The 20622-nt window shown below is 45.1% G+C and overlaps 1 protein-coding gene across 1 annotated transcript in view; it reads right to left on the reverse strand.

Moving 5' to 3' along the window:
- The window catches only part of CFAP221 (cilia and flagella associated protein 221), a 269346-nt gene that overhangs the window by 199689 nt on the left and 49035 nt on the right, over window positions 1-20622 (reverse strand). The window contains 1 exon segment of the mRNA XM_029605315.1: window positions 8616-8719. Within this exon segment, the coding sequence (XP_029461175.1) occupies window positions 8616-8719 (104 nt within the window).

Genomic DNA, 20622 nt, shown 5'->3' on the forward strand with positions numbered 1-20622 from the left:
AACTGCAACATAGTTTTATACGGCTCCAGCCCCAGAATAATTTCTCCATCCTCCAAGAAGTAAGGATCAGCTTCACCATCCGTGCCATCCAGGTCCCTATTGGAGTGACCCGCACAGGTCTAGACATACTATGATTCATACCTACTGCACCAGACGCACAGGAATCTGCAGCCTGCAATCCTGAATTCTTAAGATTGGCTGTTGCCAATGATTGCGCCTGAAGAAAGGACCTCAGCCCTTGAAAAAATTCCACCCAAGAAAAGGCAGAGGGGTTCATGCCAAAACCAGGTCCTGCGCCCACTGAACTACTTTCCCCAATTCCAGATGAAACCTCTGCCAACTCTTTTTCCATTCCTGCATCATGCTGGGAAGGACCGGGTTTAGCAAAATCAGATGGAGACAAGTCTCCCTGAGCCTCCAAACAGTGCTGACACAAGTTAGAGGGGACGCCAGGCTGAGCTGCTTGAGTACGGCAAGCAGCACAAAGGGTTAGGTGCTTAGGCTTCTTTGATATCAGCGCCATAGTCATTTGACAGCATGCTCTAAACAGGCATCTGAGAGCTGTGCACCCAGCTGTGCTAGCAATAGATGCCTGTAAAAATAAGTGCTCAAAAATTAGGCGCCCAAAGCACTATTCAGGTAGGCGCCCAAAATTGAGCGCCTGTCTAGGTGCCCTGAAGCACACCACTGTGCGTCCAACTAGGCACCCTTATACACAACTGAGCGCCCAGATAGGTGTCCTTATGTGCCCAACTGAGTGTCCAGCTAGGCGCACATCTAGACGCACAGCCGGGCATGTAAGTGCGAACTGATGTACCTGAAGAGGGCAGTCTTGTGTGTAGAGAAAAAGTGCGCAAACACCGCTACGGCCTACCACGCAGCAAACAATCTAAGCCCGAGAGACGGGGCCTAGCCCAGAAGGCTACTCAACCCGCCAAGCTGCTCGAGTCCTCCAAGCTCCCCCAGAGGCAGGAATGAACATCAGATTGGTGCACCGAGCATGGAGACTGGAGGGGAGAGGAATCCCTAAAATCAACTCTCCCTCTTTTTAACTTTTTTTTTTTTTTTAATTACTATTTATCTGAGCTCAGCCCATCCTGGCAGGGTACAGAGTCCATCTCCAGCTGCGGGGGAGAGGGCATATACCTTCACCACCGCACTCAGCTCCTTACATCCACTTGCCTTTCAGCTGATTTTTTTTGTTTTTTGGGGGTTTTTTTTACAGCTAATTCCACACCGACAAAAAACAGCTACCGGACTAAGGCACTCATCTGAGGGAAGGATCCAAAGAAATCAACTCAGGAAACTCGACTGAGGGAGGGACCATAAGGTATTATCACAGGAGAATGGGGCAATAAACTTCTTTCTTTTTTTCCTCTTTCCATAAAAAACATTTAATGCAATCCCCAGTAGGGAGATGCATGTCCACCATCTGTTGGAGACAGAGAATACTGGCAGGCTGATGTCAGTGCAGGAGTATATACACTGTGTCATCAGCTTTGCTCCGTCTCCATCTGCTGGTAGAGGTGGGTTATGGTCGTGGATCCACCTATCCGAATGCTAAGAAATCCATGTTTGTTGTCATGAAGGCTCTATCACTAAACCACCATCCTGACATGGCTAGCAGCAAATGTTGGCACTGAGCAAAGTGCGAATCATTTAGCCTATGAATATGAAGGTCTTGCTATAAGAGTAATTCCTCTCATCTGTTCATTTGCATAGAGATTCTATGGTAGAGTCATTTGTTCAAAAAACAGAAACATTACTATTCCTCATAAAACATCAAACAATGAAATCAAGAAAGCTAAAACATTAATCATAATACTAAATTCTTATTAATTAAAAGAATATTTCAAAACTGCCAATGAATAGAACATCCAATAATTAAGCCGACAAGGGCACTCTCTATTAACTTTGCCCTCCTTATCAGGAATCCCCTTGCAACCTAAAGACTGTACATAGTCTGGGGGTACAACTCAAACAGCATCTCATAATGGAAACCTACATCTCAGCAATGTGTACCAATGTCAGATTCGTCAACTGTGTAATTACTTTGAGAAATACGACCTAGCTACTGTCATACACTCAATGATCACCAACTGCATCAATTCCTGCATTACTCTTTTCCATGGCATTATACAATACAGCCTCAAATGTCTCAAACTTCTGCAGAGCACAGCAGCTAGACTTTTGGTAGGTGCCAAGTTCACCAACCAAGTTATGCCAATTTTGCATCAGTTACATTGGCTCCCAGTTGAAAGCAAAATAAAATCTAAAACACTTTGCTTTGTCTTCAAATGCAGGAAACAACTAGGGCCTGGATATCTTTCTCAACTTCTACCCTCCTGCACTCCTACAAGAGAACTTCGATCCTCCCAGCTGGCCCTTCTGTCCTCCCCTCCACTGGTTTCAGTTAGACTAACATGCAAGAGACTTTGCGTCTTCAGCTGCTCAATCTCTAAAATATGGAACAACACTAACTCTTCAACAGGAAACCTGCTACTGCATTTTCTGAAAAAATGTCAAAGTGTGGCTGTATATCATATCTGTATGCATCAGTGGTGTAGCCACTGGTGGGCCTGGGTGGGCCATGGCCCACCCAATTTGAGCTCAGGACTGCCCACTTTGCATTGCAGGGCCCCCATGAGCAGGCCCAGCGCTGCCAAACAGGCACAGCCAGCAGAGCAGCAGCCGAAGAGGGGAGGCGGCCCACGAGGCTGCCAGCGGCTTCCTCTCTATCAGTGTCCAGGATGAAAAAAAGGCCCGGGAGACCCCAACTCACCGGCAGCCGAAATGAAAATACCATCGGGAGAGAGCCTGTTCGCCTACACCACCAGGTGTGTCAGCGCAACAGAATTCAAAATTCTTGCGGCTAGCGCATGCTCTATGCTGATCTTGTAAAGCACGAGATCAGCATAGAGGAAGTGCTAACCGCAAGAGTTTTGTATAGCTCAGTGGCCAGCACTCGAGGAGGAGCAGCAGAAAGGGCTTCCCCTTCTGCTCCCGATGGGAAGACTCCCTGGGTGTGTATTTGTGTGAATGAAAACCTGCCTCTGGTGTGTGTGTGTGTGTGTGTGTTTGTGTGTGTGTGTGTGTGTGTGTGTGTGAATGGGAGACTGGCTGGGTGTATGTGTGAATAGGAGCCTGCTGTGGTGCTGGTTGGGGGTATGAATGGGAGGCTGCCTTGAGGGGGAGGTGTTAATGGGAGCCTGCCCTGGGCACGGGGGGGTGTTGGTGTGAATGGAAGCTTGCATTGGGGGGGGGGGGGTGTTGGTGTGAATGGAAGCCTGCCTGTGTGGGTGTGTCTGTATGGGTGTGTCTGTATGTGTGAATGGAAACCTGTAGTGGGGTGGGGGTATGAATGGGAGGTTTCCTGAGGGGGTGTGTGAATAGGAGCCTGGGGTGGGATGGGGTATATGTGTGTGCGTATGACAGACATGTGGGAGTGGAGAAGCAGTGTGTGTGTGTGTGAGGCAGAGAGAGCAGGTGGATGTGAGAGCCTGTGTGTAAGAGAGAGCAAGAGGACGTGTATCTGAAAGAGAGAGCATTTGGGAGTGAGACCCTGTGGATGTGAGGAAGCGTACATGTGTTGAAGTGGCAGCCTGCTTGTGAGCGTGAGATTCTATGTTTGTGTGAGCCTGCATATGAGAGCCTGTATGTTTGTGTGGGAATGTGAACCTGTGTGTGAGACAGAATGTGAGAGCTTATGTATGTCTGTGAGGGGGACTGGGAGCCTTCTTGTGAAAGACAGCATGTGAGAGCAAGAGCCTGTATGTGTGGGAGAGTAGGAACCTGAATGTGAGAGAGAGCATATGAGAGTGGGAGCCTGAGTGAGAGAGAGTGTGTGGGAGAGGGAGCCTGTGTGTATGTGAGAGAGAGCATGCAAGAGTGGGAGCCTGTGTGAAAGAAAGCATGTATGTGAAACGGCTGCTCTGTGTGTATGAAGCAGGAACAAAAGAAGATGAGGAGAGAGAAACAAAAAATAAAAGAGACCCTGAAAAAGGAATTAGGAAAAGATAAATAAAGACACTGGAACCAACCGATTAGAAAATAAGATCAGACAACAAAGGTAAAAAAAAAATTATTTTGACTTTCAGCGATTGAAATATGCCATCTTTAGAAATGCATTTCTTATATATTTGCAATTTGCTGTTTCTTCATTATTCTAGTGTTCACAGAGTCTGGTCTCTCAGACTTTTCATTTCAGTTTTGTCTGCATGGTTGTTTCTAATTTGTAGTCCCTTATTCTATATTGGATTTGGATAAGGGTCTGTGACAGAGGTGCAGTATTTTGGCTGGCATGTAGTTTCTCTGTGGTAATTTGTAGTAGTTTGGCTTGTTCTGTTTGCCCACTAGGTTCTGTATTAGCGTTCTAGGGCTTAATGTAATGTTTGCCTTTACTGCCTAATTGTTAAGTTTGCTGCTGTTTGCATCCTCAGAAATACTGCTGTTATGGCATAGTATGGCAATGTTCTAGGTGGGGTTTTTTTTGTAGGGATTTGTCTTACTTCACAAAATGTTTGGCATTGGAGGGATTTGATTTTATTGTCACTGAATATACTTTTTTGCATGTCCTAGTCCTGTTCTGCTCTTGTTGAAAATCTTAAGTTCTTATGATGAGTATTATGATTATTGCAGTTTTATTGTAGTTTTGATATTCTCTGCAGTTTTGGAAAGAGGATTCAAAAAAGAATACATTGATATTTGTTTTATTACAGGATTGGATCTGATGTTTCTGTAAAGTGTTCTTTGTTTACTTTTTACATGTGTGTATTTAGAAACTGCAATAATATAAAATAAATACGATTAATAAGGTATTTTTAATGTGGTAAGTGCTTGAAATAGAATTAAAATATTTTAAAGCATCACTCATGATAAAACTAATTAGAAATCCATTGTCAGGTGTAGTCTAACGCATTATTTATCGAAAAAAGTACAACTCAGGGTGGGTTTTGTGGGAAGCAATGTTACAAGGGTCTACAGACCCTTGCGCGCTAGGCAGACCAATGTAACACCACCCCCCCCCCCCCCCAAAAAAAAATCCACCGAGTTGAAAGTGCCAACCTTACAGTGAGATATATAGAGAGTGTCAGATTGACCCTTTAAAAGAGGCATTCTCTCTCTCTCTCTCGAAAATTCAGGGGTTACATGCATACATCTTGGCCCATTCCCCACTCCTTAACAGGCATACTTCCCAGCTTCTTAAAATTCACATGTGTATGGGGCCAATTTTGCACATACAAAGCTTTTAAAATCTACCTGCAAATGCATATAAATAAATAACTACATAAAAATTCCCAAACACCAACAAAATATTTCAAAACGGCACACACATCCCATAATTAAAACTAATAGGATTTACAAATTCCTTGCTCTTCAAACATGGGAATTTTGATTTCCAATCACCCTGAGATTGTCATGAAGAGGGTAGGACTGGGGGGTAGGGAGTGCATTGATTTTCTCCTCTCTCATATCCATATAATCTCTAACATATATATTCATTCTCTCTCTCGTACATACACACTTTTTCATATACACACATGCGCTCTCTCACACGTTCTCTTTCACAAACATACATATACACACTTGCATGCTCTCTCACACACACACACATGCACAGGCTTTCTCTTACACAGATGCTCTCACTCATGCCTTGCCTCTCCCTCTCTTCATTGGCCATGGGTAGGATGAGCTCGGCTGCTAGCCCCGGGGACACTTCCTATTCTTCAGATGCCTCATGCTAGGCTGTCACCGACCTGTGCAAGTCCACGGCTTACACAATGGATCCCTGTCACATGGAGGGAGCACTGGATGGCCGGCGCCATCTTTAAAAATGGCGCAGGCAATCCAGTGCTCCTACCATGTGACAGGGGCCGGCCAATGGCACGGATACCTTGTCACATAGTAAGGGCAAAGGCCATCGGCGCCATTTTTATTAGTGGCAGCCGACGGCCCGAGAGCGGGAGAATGCTCCCGGGACCCCCACTGGACCACCAGGTACCTGTAAAAAGTTTTTTGGGGGGGTCGGGAGGGTGGGGGAAGCTAAGGGATTAGTTTTAAAGGGTCGGGGTGGGTTTTTTATCGGCTCGGGAGCAGCCGATAAACAAAACCGCAATCGGGCCGGACGAAAAAAAAAAACACGATGTGAATCAGAATCAGAATCGATTCCGGTTCCGATTCACATCTATAGTATATAATAGGCTGTACGTATGTACATGAGTGCACAATTTTATATGGGTGCACACATGTGCGCACAAATGCTGCCTCTACCACGTAAGTGGGGGGGATTTTAGTAGACACGTGCGCCAATGCAATTACCAGCTTCCCCAATTCGCTCCCAGTTCACCCAGGTAAAGGAGAAGACTTACTAACCCCCTTAGTTAATTAGCCTCCCTTTTACCCTGTTAGCCTCACACGCCATTCATAGCAGAAGTAAAGTTACGCAGTAGAGGACCCCAGCGCACGCTCATGCATGTAAATACTTATGTGCTAGTTTCATTAAAAAATCCAGGAACACCCATGCTCTGCCAAGATCACACACATGCCCTGCCCTTTTCTAAAAAATGTTTTGTGCGCATACCAGGAGATATGCGCATACTCACGCGCCTTTTAAAATCCGTGCGGCGCATGCCGGCCCAACTTCTGCGCATATCTCCTGGCTTTGGTGTGCACCGGCCTTTTAAAATTCACCTTTATATGTATCTGTATAGAAATGCATATTTCTAATTGTGCTTTAGAAATGATAAGCAGTAGAAGTAAACACTTGCAAGCTATCTATCCTGTTACAAGTGAGAGAACTGAAAAACTGGACAGTGAGAGAAACGAGACAAAATGAAGAATATTCAAGAAATCTAGGTTCAGTTATCAGTATGCTTGCATCAGGCTGGAAAGATTTCCATCATATTTGAAGCATGAATTTTAAACCTTGCTTTCTACATTTTCTTCACTATAAAGATATTAAGTATAAAGACATTCAAAATGAACAGATATAATAGCAGAAAAAGAAACAGGAAAATGGGAAGCTGTTTGCATTGAAAAGCAATATATACGTAAATCCCTTTTATATTTTTCTTGCAGCCATGTTATATATATGGATGCCATATCTTTTTTTTTTTTTGGAGATATGCGAGCAGCCAATAAAAAGATTATTAATAAAAGTTTTCAATTATGCCACTTGCAAAACACACACAGATCATCAAAGGCTTGATTTTAAAGCGACTTTTGTGCATAAAACTTGGTTTTATACGTGATAAGTGGGACCTTGAAAATCAATTAGGGGGCTGCTCATAAGAGGCTCACTGAAAATAGCTCCAGCGGGTAAGCGTGTAAAAGTGTGCGCAGAATCCGATTTTGTCTTCACTTTTACTCGCACACTAAACAAGCTTTCTGGGGAATGGGGCAGAATCAAGATTTACGCGCATACTTTCGTTTTCTAAAGGATGTGGGTAAATCCATACGCAGAGAGACCTGTTTCCAGCGGGGTTCCCCACACATCCGCATACTTTCAAACAGGCCTGGATTTGCCAATAGGCACACTAGGTCTGTGCCTAGGGCGGCTAAATTCTGGAGGGCAGCAGACCAGCTAAAAATGTATCTCACTCAGCAGAGAACAGCCTTCTGATCCTGCTCCAACCTCTCCGCTCCCAGTGCAGAAAACAGGAAGGAAGGGATGAGGCTGGAAGCGACAGAGCAAAGAAAAACTGCTTTTCTCCCTATTCCGGCCCTTCCTCTTCTGTCCTGTGCAGGCAAAAAAAAAAGGAAGGTGAGGCCACAACACACAGTCATTCTGCTCCCTAATCCTGCCCCTCCCCTCCTGTCATTCATGGATTTAAGAGGAAGAGGTAAGCCTGGAGCAGAACAAAGAAGGCTGTGCCTTAGATGTTCTGCTCTGTTATCTCTTGTCTGAAGAAGGAGTGTAGAGAGGGGGAGAAAGGGGGCGACAGCACCAACAGTGCCTAGGAGCAGAAAAATTCTAAATCCATCACTGCTTTCAAAGCGGATTTATGGGCATAAATCTACTTTGAAAACTCTGGTTAAAGTCTGCTGGTGAAAAGTACTTTTAGACTTTAGCCTGTGTGGGCTGTTTGAAAATGATCCTCCCCTTGCACATACTTTCATGTGCATAGGGTAGAAGTGCCAAATTCTCTCAAGCGTCCCAAATAACCTTCAAGAAGTCCATATTCAAAAGGGTTTACCCGGCTAAGTTCAGACTTGGCCAGATAAACCCTGAGTCTTGCATTTACCACACTGAATGGTTTTAGTCCAGAAGGGATCAAAGGTGGGTGTGGGATTTGAGCTGCCAGCATCTTTTATTTTAACATCCAGAGGAGGTTTGGGGTGCTGGATACATTTTAATATCAGGAAGAAGGGTAGCCAGCCAGATTTAGGCCTGCTTTTGCATTACCTACATTTGGCCAGTCAGTTTAGAACTGCTGAATATTGACCTTTTTGTCTGCTGCTTTCCTATTATTATATATATTTATAAACTTTGGAATGAGCACACAAATATCAATATACTTCTCCATCTTTGCATGCTTTTAGAAAAATTCCAGTCTTTCATCAGTTTACAAGCAGGAACAGAAAGACTTCTGCAAAATGCTATAGAAATGCTATACCTGATGTTGGCTCAACAGTGAATGCTGGATGAGCTTGAATAAAAGTAATGGTGAACTCAAAATCTATTGGACAGCTGCACTGCAAAGGGATAACATAATTCTTGCTGAAAAAAAAAGTATATTTTAAGTATTGTGTAATGTTTTCATATTTTATGCTTGTATAAAAAATGTTATTTTCATAAATAAACTGGAAAACCATCAGGATACACAGAAAACACAATCTACTAGGGCTGGCTCAGGGACTCAATGGTGTGGAAAAATTATTTAAGGAGTTATTTAGATTTTGTGAAGAACTTTGTGAGCGATAGAAATTAGTGGAACAAAGAAAAACCACAAATATTACTAGTGTAATTGCTTGGTATAAGGCCTATAGGTTCTGAGAATAAATATGCCATTTTTCTTAGCTTGCTTGTAACATGGAACAAGTCATGAGATCAGATATATTAAGCAGTAGTTACTCATGAGGTCAACTGTGCAGATATCAGGAAACAACAGAACACCAGTAATCTAACCACACCTAATTGCTGCTGATGTGTTAGCACAGGTAGGGCCAATGCAATAAAGTGCACCCAGCTTAGCAGATAGATTTATGTGTGGTTGGACGAGCGTTTTGAACATGCTAGACTAGCACCTGATGCAATAAGAGGATTAGCACGTCCAAAAAACATGCCCAAACATATAGTCGATAGCGCTCATCAAATGTAAATTCCATGTAGACGAGGCTATTAGCTATATCCCCCCCCCCCCCCCATGCAAAAAATCACTGGGTGCCCAAGACATACTTTTTAACACGTCAAATTTAACTCCAGCCCCGGAGGTAGTGTTAAGTCAATCCGTGAGTCAAGGGCACAGGAGAAATTTAAAAAATATGGTCCTCTGTGACTTTTCCTACTTAGTATCATTGCGATACTGAAATCTACTGCTTGCTGTGTTTAAGAATAAAGATACAGTATAATGGCTGGATGTAAAAAAAATTCTGGATGCCAATATACATGCACAATATACATGCTCCAGGCCGATTCTGCCCCTTGCTATTGTGCATGTTTATTGTGTGTGTGTATTGTGAAAATCAACCTACAGCAGGATAAAACGGATGCTTGTATATTGAGCGCCCATTGCAATTGTGGGCATGCAATGCATTTGAGCACTAGGGATGCACAATTCTTTCCTAACATGTCCTTTTTACCGCAACAGCTCATTTAAATATTGCATCGGGTGCCCAGGAGACTTGACTGTGTGCACATTAGGAAAAAAGGGGGCTCAATACGAGCACCTGTTTTAACGCGCGTCTTATTGCATCACCCTGATTGTAGGCCTCAACAGATGGCAAGAACATATAGGAGTAGCCCAGAGAAGGAACTTGAGCATAGGTCAGAAGAATTAACATAAAATGATCAACTTCAGACAAACTATTTGTAATCAGAGAAAGAACAGATCAGAAAAAAAGCTTGTTAGACAATACAGTGGTTAACTAAGTGACTGATGAGCTGTTCCTGATTTCCGTCTTTCCAAGATATATAAGACACACTGGAAACTTTATATGTATTCTTAATGCAAAATCTAATCTTTTATGCTTTTATTGCTTATTCTCAGGCTTATAAGTTAAAATTTCTATACTTATAAATAACGGGTGGATATTAAAAACCCAGCATGTGTAAATACCGGGGTTTATGCACGTGGACAGGCCTTACGTGCACTGGGCCAATTTTCAAAAGGGCCTGGCCACGCACGTAAAGCCCGATACACGAATAAGTGCCAGGCCCAGGGAAAGGGGCGGTCCAGGGGGGGCGGGGAGAGGTGGTCCAGGGGGCAGGAAGGAGCGGGGCTGGAGGTTGCTGATACAGAGGCCATTTGCCGCTGTGCTGGGGAAGCGCACGCCAGTACCCAGCTGGCGCGCGCAACTTGCTACTGCTCCTAATTAGGAGCAAAAGGTAAAACAAAAAATTGGAGCTTAGATAGGATAGGGATAGCAGGCGGGGAGGAGAAGGGAAGGGGAAGAGAGGTTAGGTAGGGGGGTAGGGAAGTTCCTTCTCAGTCCACTCCTTAATTGGAGCAGGACTGGGAGGGAACTGGGGAAGGCCGGGATGCGTTGCCGTGCAAAAATTGCAGAAGTCTTCCTCCCTCGTCTCTTTGAAATGTTTTATATTTCACGGCTTTGAGATCGCTTTTAAATTTGTTCAGGTTATCTTTAAAGTCTATAAGTTGACAGTCAAAATCCTCAAGCGTCAAATTGGTTTTGATGGATTCAAGTTGAACAGTAAGGTCGTCTTGTAAGGATGAAGTCAGTTGTTTGGTGGTCTCAATAATAAGGATCATCAAGTCGAAGGAACATTTATTTAAAATTTGGTTCCAATGTATTAAGAAATCCTTATTTTCTGTGTGTAAGCGAGGTTCCTTTTGGATTGGTAGTCCACGAGGGATCCTTTTAACACGGCAGTATTCAATAAGGGTGAGGGCATGAAGTTCAGCCTGAGTGAGGCCTTTTTGAAGATTAATAATGTCAAGCCAGGGTACAGAAGAAGAAGTCGAGGAAGCAGAGTCCACATCGTAGAGGGAACTTCTCTGAGATCCTTATCCGTAGAGAGCAAAGGTGGATTTTCAACTTGCACAGTTTAGCACCGCATGGGTTATATAAGGAAATTGAATGGCGTTATTTTATTTGAATTCCTTTTAGAATCCCCTGTAAGTTCTGGGTTAATTTATCTCATTGTTTGTCGGTCCTGTGTGAGATATTTCATATATTATTACACAATATCTGCTGATATTGATCTGCTATACCTCTGAGAACCTATTCATTCACATGTTAAAGTTTTCTGCTGTATTATATGTAAGTAACTTATGGATCCTGTATGATTTTCACTGTCACAACCATTTTCAGTTTCCTTCAACGTCTTTTTTCTTCCACTGAAAGTACTCTGTTAGTCTTCTGTCACGTCCGTTTTACAATACTTCTGTCTGATTGGTTACTGAACTTTCACGCCAAATTTACTGAAGTTAAATGGCCACCATTTTCATGTTCGCGTTGCACTCCCAGTGACGGTGAATGTTGAATAGAACATAGGTATGTCTTAAAATACTTCATTTAGAGGTCACGTGATGCACTAGCCTGGTGAGACGTGCTCTCTAGAGCTCCGGGTGTGAGCCAGCTAAAAGCTAACAATTTGAAGTGTTAAAGATCGGCTCCGCGCTGCCAGAAGATCTTGAAAGATTGCGGAAGACTCTAAGCACCCACCAGGAGCTTTGTAGGCTGAAGGGTATGTCGGCAAGACCGCCACGAAAGGAGAAAGAAAAGTTGAAGTGTGGTGGCAGTGAGCCCAAAATGGCCGACGGCGTGAAAGAGCCTGAAAACGCTGGCATTGATGAAGCTGCGATCACCCGAATGACGGCGGCCGTGGTGGAAGCGCTTGAACCTAATTTTGCGGGGATTGCCGAAAACTTTGCGACCATTAAAGAGTCGTTAGGAGGCATTGGAAACCGGATTGAGATCGCGGAGGGCCGGATAGCCGCGGTAGAGGAGAACCAGCAAACCCTTACGGCCCGAGTGACGGCCCTCGAGCGGGCAGTGAGCATGGCGGACACCAAATTAGAGGATCTCGAAAACCGGGAGCGGAGGAATAATCTTAAGTTTATGGGCCTACCCGAAGAGATCCTGGAGGGTGAGCTACAGACCTTAATTGAATCTTGGCTGCCCGGGGCGCTGAACTTGGATAGTTTGGAGGGAAAGCTGGTTGTCGAGAGAGCGCACCGATTGGGGCCCCGGAGGGAGTCAGAAACCCGCCCGAGTTTAGTTATTGCCAGATTTATGAACTGGGCTCAAAGATCTTTGATCCTCACTGCCTATCGCAAGAAGCGTGACCTCCGATATAAGGACCACAAAGTAGTGATGTTTCAGGACTTTTCGGCGGGAGTGGCGGCGAAGAGGCGTCTGTTTGGCCCTCTGTGCAATGATCTTTATAACAGCAATGTTCGTTTTGCGCTACAGTTCCCCGCGGTCTTAAAAGTGTGGCGGGATGGAAAGGTGTTCACCTTTGATATGCCTGATAAGGCGAAGGAGTGGCATCAAACTAATGGCGGTGCGAAGTGACGAGGCCTTGGATTTATAGTAATTGATCCGGGAACTGACTGACAGCGACTTTATGGTATGCCGATGGAGGAGCAATGGGAAGCAAGTTTTTGAAGAGCATACCCAGCTGGGAAGCCACGGCTTTGGGAGGCATGTACAGTGTTATTGGATTATAACTTGTTTGCGATGGTTGCACCACAGGGACATTAGTACCTCGGCCATGAGGGGACTTAAGATAGCAGCGAGGTTTCTTCTGGAAGTATGTTAGGGGCACCTGAGATCCTGCACCGGATACCATGCTTAGTGCTTGCGCACTGCAGCGATGCCCAGTGGTGCTCCTGCCCATGAAATTTGCATGAGACGGAGCGGGATTGGAGGTGGAGGGCTTGGGCACAGTTAAGACTCTGATGGGATGCCATGTATGATCTGGATTGATGGTGGGCCGCAGAATAACATATTGCAGGGGCTAAAAATACCTAAGTTACATTGGTGCATGTTTCTTTTCTTTTTTTTTTTTGCTGTGTCATGTTTACCTACCTTGTATCTTTTTCTCAAATATCTTTCTCAAATGTTCATCAGGACGGATTACATGTGTTCAGTAATGGTATGGTACGGGCGGCTTAGGACGGTGCGGGGGTTGGCTCACACCTGGTTGCATCATACACGGTCCTCTTACCCACTTCTATGTGGGGCTTATCCTTTGTTTTTCTTTACCTGGGGGGGGGGGGTTTGGGGGGAGGGGAGGGAGTTCGGGAGGGGGTAGGGGGGGATGCTGATACACACTTCACCACACTGAGGCAGGAAAGTGGCATACCACCTCTCCGGGTGGCGGCTCAGGCTGGGAGGCCGCCGTCCGGTGGATGGCACCAATGGACTGGGTGGTATGAGACGGCTTTAACGACAGGATAGGACGGATTAGGTACATATCCTGGAATGTGGGGGGTATTTCTACGCCGATTAAGAGACAAAAAATACTGAGTGCCCTTCAACGGCAGCGAGTGGGAATTGCAGCACTTCAGGAGACCCACTTGTCTATGGCTGAAAGTCTGAAACTAAAAAAACATTGGGTGGGACAGTGCTATGCTGTGCCTGCGGTGGGGAGGAAGGCAGGAGTCGCGATACTAATACATAAATCTATTAAGTTTGAGTTAATACGACAAGTGTCAGATGAGCGGGGCAGATATATTATTCTGATAGGCAAGGTCAATGGCATGGATATAACAGTATGCAATCTCTATGCTCCGAATGTGTATACTCATGCCTTTTTCCAAGGAGTAGTAGCCGAGTTGGTGGGTATTATTCGCGGTCCCGTGGTGATGTTGGGAGACTTTAACTGTGTAAGGGATTCTGAGGTGGACAGGTCCCAAAGGGCACAGTCTTCGCAAAATATGAGGGGAAAAGGGGTCGCATATATGTGTGAAGAACTTCAGCTCCTTGATATCTGGCGAACCTTGAATCCGACTGAGAGGGACTATACGCATGTTTCGAAGGCGCATGCAACTATGTCTAGAATCGACTATGTGTTGATTTCGACTAGTCTACTTTCCAGTATTGGACAGGCCAAAATAGGTCCTATAGAAATATCAGACCACGCCATCATCTGGGTGGATATCGGTGAGAGGGCTGGGGGGGATGAGGCACGTCAGTGGCGGTTTCCGAGTCATCTGTATACTGATGACAAATTTCGGGACTTCCTATTGAGTAAGTGGGACGACTTTGCACTCCATAACAACGCTCATAAAATCGACCCCTGGCTGTACTGGGAGACCAGTAAGGCAGTCATGAGGGGGGAAATAGTGTCCTACACCATAGCGAAATCCAAAGCGATGTGCAAGAGTATAGTGCTATTAGAACAACAACTGCGACAGGCGAAGCAACGCTTGGCTCTCCTGAAATCTCCTCAGGCGTTAGAGCACTATAATGATGTACTGCGCTCGCTCAATACTTTACTTCATGAGAGGGCGCGGAGGGGGATGCAGCGAGGCGCGCATAATTTTTTTAGGTATGGGAATAAATCGGGCCGGGTTTTGGCAAACATGGTTAGGCTAGCGAGGGGCAGCACGGTGATTGACAAATTGAGACGGGCAGATGGGACCCCACTGGTAATGAGGGACGAGATATGTGCGGAATTTCGCATATTTTATGAGAAGTTATATAGGGAGGATAGGAAGGGGGGTCGCTTACAAGAGGAAGAGTTTTTCTCTGGCCTTTCTATTCCTAAGATCACGGCCCACCAGTTGGAATATCTAAACAGACCTATCCAGCTTGAAGAATTGCAGAGCGCTATACGGGCTAGTAAGCTTAACAAAGCCCCAGGTCCAGATGGCCTTTCCGCCGAATATTATAAGTGTTTGCATTTGAGGGCAGGGAGTGACCTACTGGCTTTTTACCGGGAGGCACAAGGGAGGGGTCGTTTTCCTGAGGAAACCACCAGAGCTTATATTACGGTATTGGAGAAACCGGGAAAGGACCTGTCTACCCCAGCGGCGTATAGGCCGATCTCTCTTCTTAACTTCGAAGCAAAATTGTTTGCCAAAATTATGGCGGATCGGTTGGGAGGGGTTTTCCCTGATATTATCACACCAAATCAGGTGGGGTTTGTTAAAGGGCGTGCGATCAGTACCAATGTTACTAAACTGATCATTGCCATGGAGGAATGCCATAAACAAGGGGTAGAGGCAGTGGTGGTGGGATTTGATTCGGAGAAGGCATTCGATAGAGTCTCTTGGGAATATCTTTTTTCAGTGTTACACAGATATGGCTTTGAGGGGGAAATTGTCCAGGCCATTCAGATGCTCTATCACGCACCAACCTCTGCGATTAGAGCGAATGGGCGGGTTTCTGAGGATTTTCGCCTATTCAGAGGCACGAGACAAGGATGCCCCCTGTCCCCACTGTTATATATTTTATCCATTGATCCTCTGCTACGGAAAATTGAGGCGGATGCCCTGATAAAAGGTTTTGTCTGGGGGAGGCAGGAATTTAAAGTCTCAGCGTTCGCCGATGATGTTTTGGTGTTTTTAACATCCCCGCAACCATCTTTGGATAGAGTTTTGGCACATCAACAGTTGTTTGGGGCTTTTGCAGGGCTAAAAATAAATGTAGATAAATCTGAAGCTATGGAGCTGGGCCCGAACATACGGGAAAATTGGATAGGGGAGTTTAAACTGCGCTGGGTAGACAAGACCATGAGATATTTAGGAATTTTACTCACTAGAGATGTTCATCGCCTCTATGAAGTGAACATTCGTCCGTTACTCACCAATCTGTCTACAAAGCTTAAAACATGGGGTACTTTACCGTTATCCCTGAAGGGGAAAATTGCATTACTCAAAATGCTGGAATTACCTCGCTGGTTGTATGTCTTAGAACAGCTCCCATTGTGGATCAAAAAGACTGATCTTGATCTTATCCGTCGGGTGATCCGCAATTATCTATGGGGGGGCCGTAAATCAAGACTGTCCCTGCAGACCTTGCAGTTAACCCTGGCGCAGGGGGGGTTGGCTTGTCCCAATTGGAGAGCATATAACTTAGCGTGCATATTACGACACGTACAAGACTGGTTAGAGAATACAGGGAAGTTTACTCCCAGAGAATTTCTTTTAGCCTGGCTTTATCCCTATAATCCGGAAACGTTGATGCAAGTGCCTGGGGCACAATTGCCCACGGGGTATCATCGTCATATGCTAATTGCTTCAGGGAGAAAGGCATGGAGGTTCTTGTGTCTTCAACAATTAAAATTAGGTGGCATTACCACGCCTTATGTTACGCTCTGGGGTAATCCTATGCTCCCTAGTGGGGTACGGGGTGGGGTGTTCCAAGGGTGGCGAGCTAAGGGGATACAGAATGCCTATAATTTATTTGCCCCGGGGACAGGGATAATGTGGACGTTCCAAGAGATGCAGTCCGTATATGGGATTCCGAAGCAAGACTTTTTCGCTTACTTACAGGTTAGGCATTATATATACACCCTGATGGGCACTTATACTTTGGCCCCAGGCTGGGAGAGTTTACGGGGGTTCTTTGGGCCCCGATCCAATAAAGGGCATTCCTGCTCCTCGTTGTCTCAAGCCCTGCGGGAAATCCCTGTGCAGCTGGCTATACTGGAGATACAAAATAAGTGGGTGAGGGTGGCCAATGTCTATCTGGCTACTGATGCAATAGGTGAAATTCTAGAAAAATGCGCTAAAGTGTCAGAAAATGTGATTCTTCAAGAGGTGGGTTTCAAGCTTTTGCATTGTATGTACATTTCTCAGTCGCAACGATATGCAGCGAAACTATGTGAATCTCCCACCTGTATCAAGTGTCAGCGGGAAATTGGCACTTTCTTTCATGGGATTTGGGAGTATGATCAAATTGAACTCTTTTGGACAGAGATCTTGTTGCGTTTGGAGTCTCTACTGACTGTATCCATTCCAAAGGACATAAAACTATGTCTGTTTCGCTTGCCACATACGGCTTCTCTGCAGGATTTACCAGACGCGGATTGGGCTTTTCTGGAAAAAGCCTTAGTAATTGCGGTACAGACCATTATGTGCCACTGGATTTCACCGGAGCGACCTACGGCGGGTCAGTGGCATGAGCGGCTGGTGGCACTGTTGCAACAGGAGCTTTGGACTGCGCAGACCCAGCCCATGGCGAAACAGATTTTATGCTCGGCAATATGGAACTGACTCTGGTGGTCTCTTTCGGATGTCCGGAGGAATCTTATTTTAACCACCACTGGTTACAAGTATACGCATTCCAGGAGAGGTGGCAGTTCGAAGTAAGGCTCCTATAACTGTCCGGTCCTCACACGGTTTCAGAAGCAGGGTGCAATTATGGGACCTTACATTGAGTTTGGCTGGTGGAATATGGATGGTATGACACGGCTATGTCTGTACGGTTAACTATTTGTGGTGAGGTGGGTATGGGGGTTGGGGGAGGGGGGAGGGGGACGGGCCCTGGAGGGGGGGGATGGGGATGATGTTAGAACACGATGTTAGTTCTGGAAAAGTTCTGTTCATTTGTACGTTGTAACAATAAAACCTCAATAAAGAAAGTTTAAAAAAAAAAAAATACTTCATTTAATGTAAAGTTACTGTTTTCACTATGTTGACCCCTCTAATTCTGTACGGGTTTATTAAGGAAATTGTATGACGTTATTTCATTCGGACTGTTTTTACTTTTCTTACTAGGTTAATTTCTTTTATTGTTTGCTTACCGTGGTGAAGTTTCTCATATATCACTTTATTTTTGATGGTTTTCTGTGCCTTCACTTTACCTGTTTTATTTTTATTTTGTTTTGTTTTTATGTTTAATCATTTGTAAGTTATCTCTGGACCCTGCATGGCATGTACTGATATTTACCGCTTTAGTTTCCATTGACATCTATCTTAAAATAAACACCAATTTGCTAGCTTCTTGTAACGTCCAGTTTATAGCTTTTTCTGGTTAGGAATTGAATTCTTATGCCAAAAATTTTGAAGTTAAATGGCCATCATTTTTATGTTCGTGTTGCATTTTCAATGACACTATTTATTGAACCGCACATAGATATGTCTAAAATTGTCTTACTGGATTTTAAGTTGCAGCTTCCATCATGTTTGTTGTCCACCTTGCTCCTAAGGATGTGTTTCTTAATGCAATCTGTTTTACCTTTTAGAACTAAAGTTTTGTCTGTCCCTCCCGACACAGCCTCGCAGTGAAACATGGGTCCGTGTCAGGGGACCCGCTTTGCACCTTAAACTGCTGTAATATACACTGTGGAGTTGCCGTTTAAAATGAAAACATTATATTACTAAACTTCGTGTGGACATTTAATTTTTTTCCTGCACATTTTCTGTGGTTCACTGAGATTATTTGCGTGCAGTAGTGCAGTTTGGACTGCTACTGTAAACACACTAACTTCAGATGTGAGGGTCTTCATAAGAACATGAGAAATTGCCATACTGGCTCAGACCAAGGGTCCATCAAGCCCAGCATCCTGTTTCCAACAGAGGCCAAACCAGGCCACAAGAACCTGGCAATTACCCAAACACCAAGAAGCTACCATGCTATTGATGCAATTAATAGCAGTGGCTATTCCCTAAGTAAACTTGATTAATAGCACTTAATGGACTTCTCTTCCAAGAACTTATCCAAACCTTTTTTGAACCCAGCTACTCTAACTGCACTAACCACATCCTCTAGCAACAAATTCCAGAGTTTAATTGTGCATTGAGCAAAAAAGGAAAATTGGTTCTTACCTGCTAATTTTCGTTCCTGTAGTACCAAGGATCAGTCCAGACCGCTGGGTTGTGTCTCCCTTCCAGCAGATGGAGTCAGAGAAAAAAACTGAAAAGGCACCCCCTCTTAACCTGTTGTACTACCTGCGATCCTTCAGTATATGTGATATAAAAGCAGAATAACCAACAAAAAAGGGAAAACCATCCCCAACCATAACAGCCAGTGGCTACAACAATGCACACGGCGAACATAACAAACCGTATCGCCGCTGAACTAATTAGTAAAAAAGATTCCTTCCTATACCCGTAAAAAAACTCTGCCTTGGGAAGGAAGAAAACATACAGAAAACGGACTCTCCAACAACCAAGGGCGGGCGTCTGGACTGATCCTTGGTACTACAGGAACGAAAATTAGCAGGTAAGAACCAATTTTCCTTTCCCTGTACATACCAGGATCAGTCCAGACTGCTGGGATGTACCCAAGCTGCCCTAATTGGGGTGGAAGCTGGAGAGTCCGGCGCGAAGAACACTGCTGCCAAAGCAGTCGACATCCGGAGCCCGGAAGTCCACACGGTAATGCTTCACAAAAGTATGCAAACGATTTCCAAGTGGCTGCTCTACAAATATCCTGCGTTGAGACCGACTGGCTCTCCGCCCAAGAAGCCACTTGAGATCTGGTAGAATGCGCTTTCAAGCCTTCAGGGATTGCGCAGCCAGCGCAAAGATAAGTAGAGGAAATGGCCTCCTTCAACCACCGAGCAACCGTAGCTTTGGATACCTTGTGACCCTTCCTAGGGCCACTCCATAAGACAAACAAATGATCCGATAACCGAAAATCACTGGTCACCTCTAGATAGCGAAGGAGAACCCTCTGCACATCCAACTTATGCAGATCCTTATCCTTCGAAGAAACAGGATCCAGATTCGGGAAAGCCAGTAACTCTACCATCTGATTCACATGAAAACCCGATACCACTTTGGGCAGAAAAGAGGGGACGGTTCGTAACAAAACGCCTGAATCCGAAATCTGGAGATACAGATCCCGACATGACAAAGCTTGAAGCTCGGAAATCTATCGCGCAGAGGTAATGGCTACCAAGAAAACCGTCTTGATAGTCAAATCCTTCAACGTGGCCCGCTGAAGGGGCTCAAATGGAGGCCCACATAAGCCTCGGAGAACTAAATTTAAACTCCATGCAGGACAAATCTGTCTGACTGGAGGACGCAAATGCTTGGCTCCCTTCAAAAAACGGGACACATCTGGATGAGCTGCCAGTGAAACCCCGTCAATTTTGCCCTGCAGGCAGCCCAGGGCCGCGACCTGTACTCGGAGAGAACTGCAAGACAGGCCCTTCTTCAGGCCCTCCTGCAAGAAGACTAGAATTTGCGCCACAGAAGCCCAACGCAGGGACACATGCAACCTGCAACACCAAGAGTCGAAAACTCTCCAAACACAAATATAGGCCAATGACGTGGACGATTTCCGTGCTTGCAGAAGAGTAGAGATAACTGAATCTGAGTATCCTCTCTTCCTCAATTGCCTCCTCTCATAAGCCAGGCTGCTAGACAAAAGCGATCCGCGCAATCGAAAACTACTGGACCTTGTCGCAGTAAATTCGGAAAATGGTTGAGACACACCGGACTGTCGATCGCCAAGGTGATCAGATCCGCAAACCACGGCCTTAAGGGCCACTCTGGAGCTACAAGGATTACCAGCCCCACGTGGTTTTCTATCTGA

This window comes from Rhinatrema bivittatum, chromosome 6 (assembly GCF_901001135.1).
Source record: "Rhinatrema bivittatum chromosome 6, aRhiBiv1.1, whole genome shotgun sequence".
Lineage (NCBI taxonomy): Eukaryota > Metazoa > Chordata > Amphibia > Gymnophiona > Rhinatrematidae > Rhinatrema > Rhinatrema bivittatum.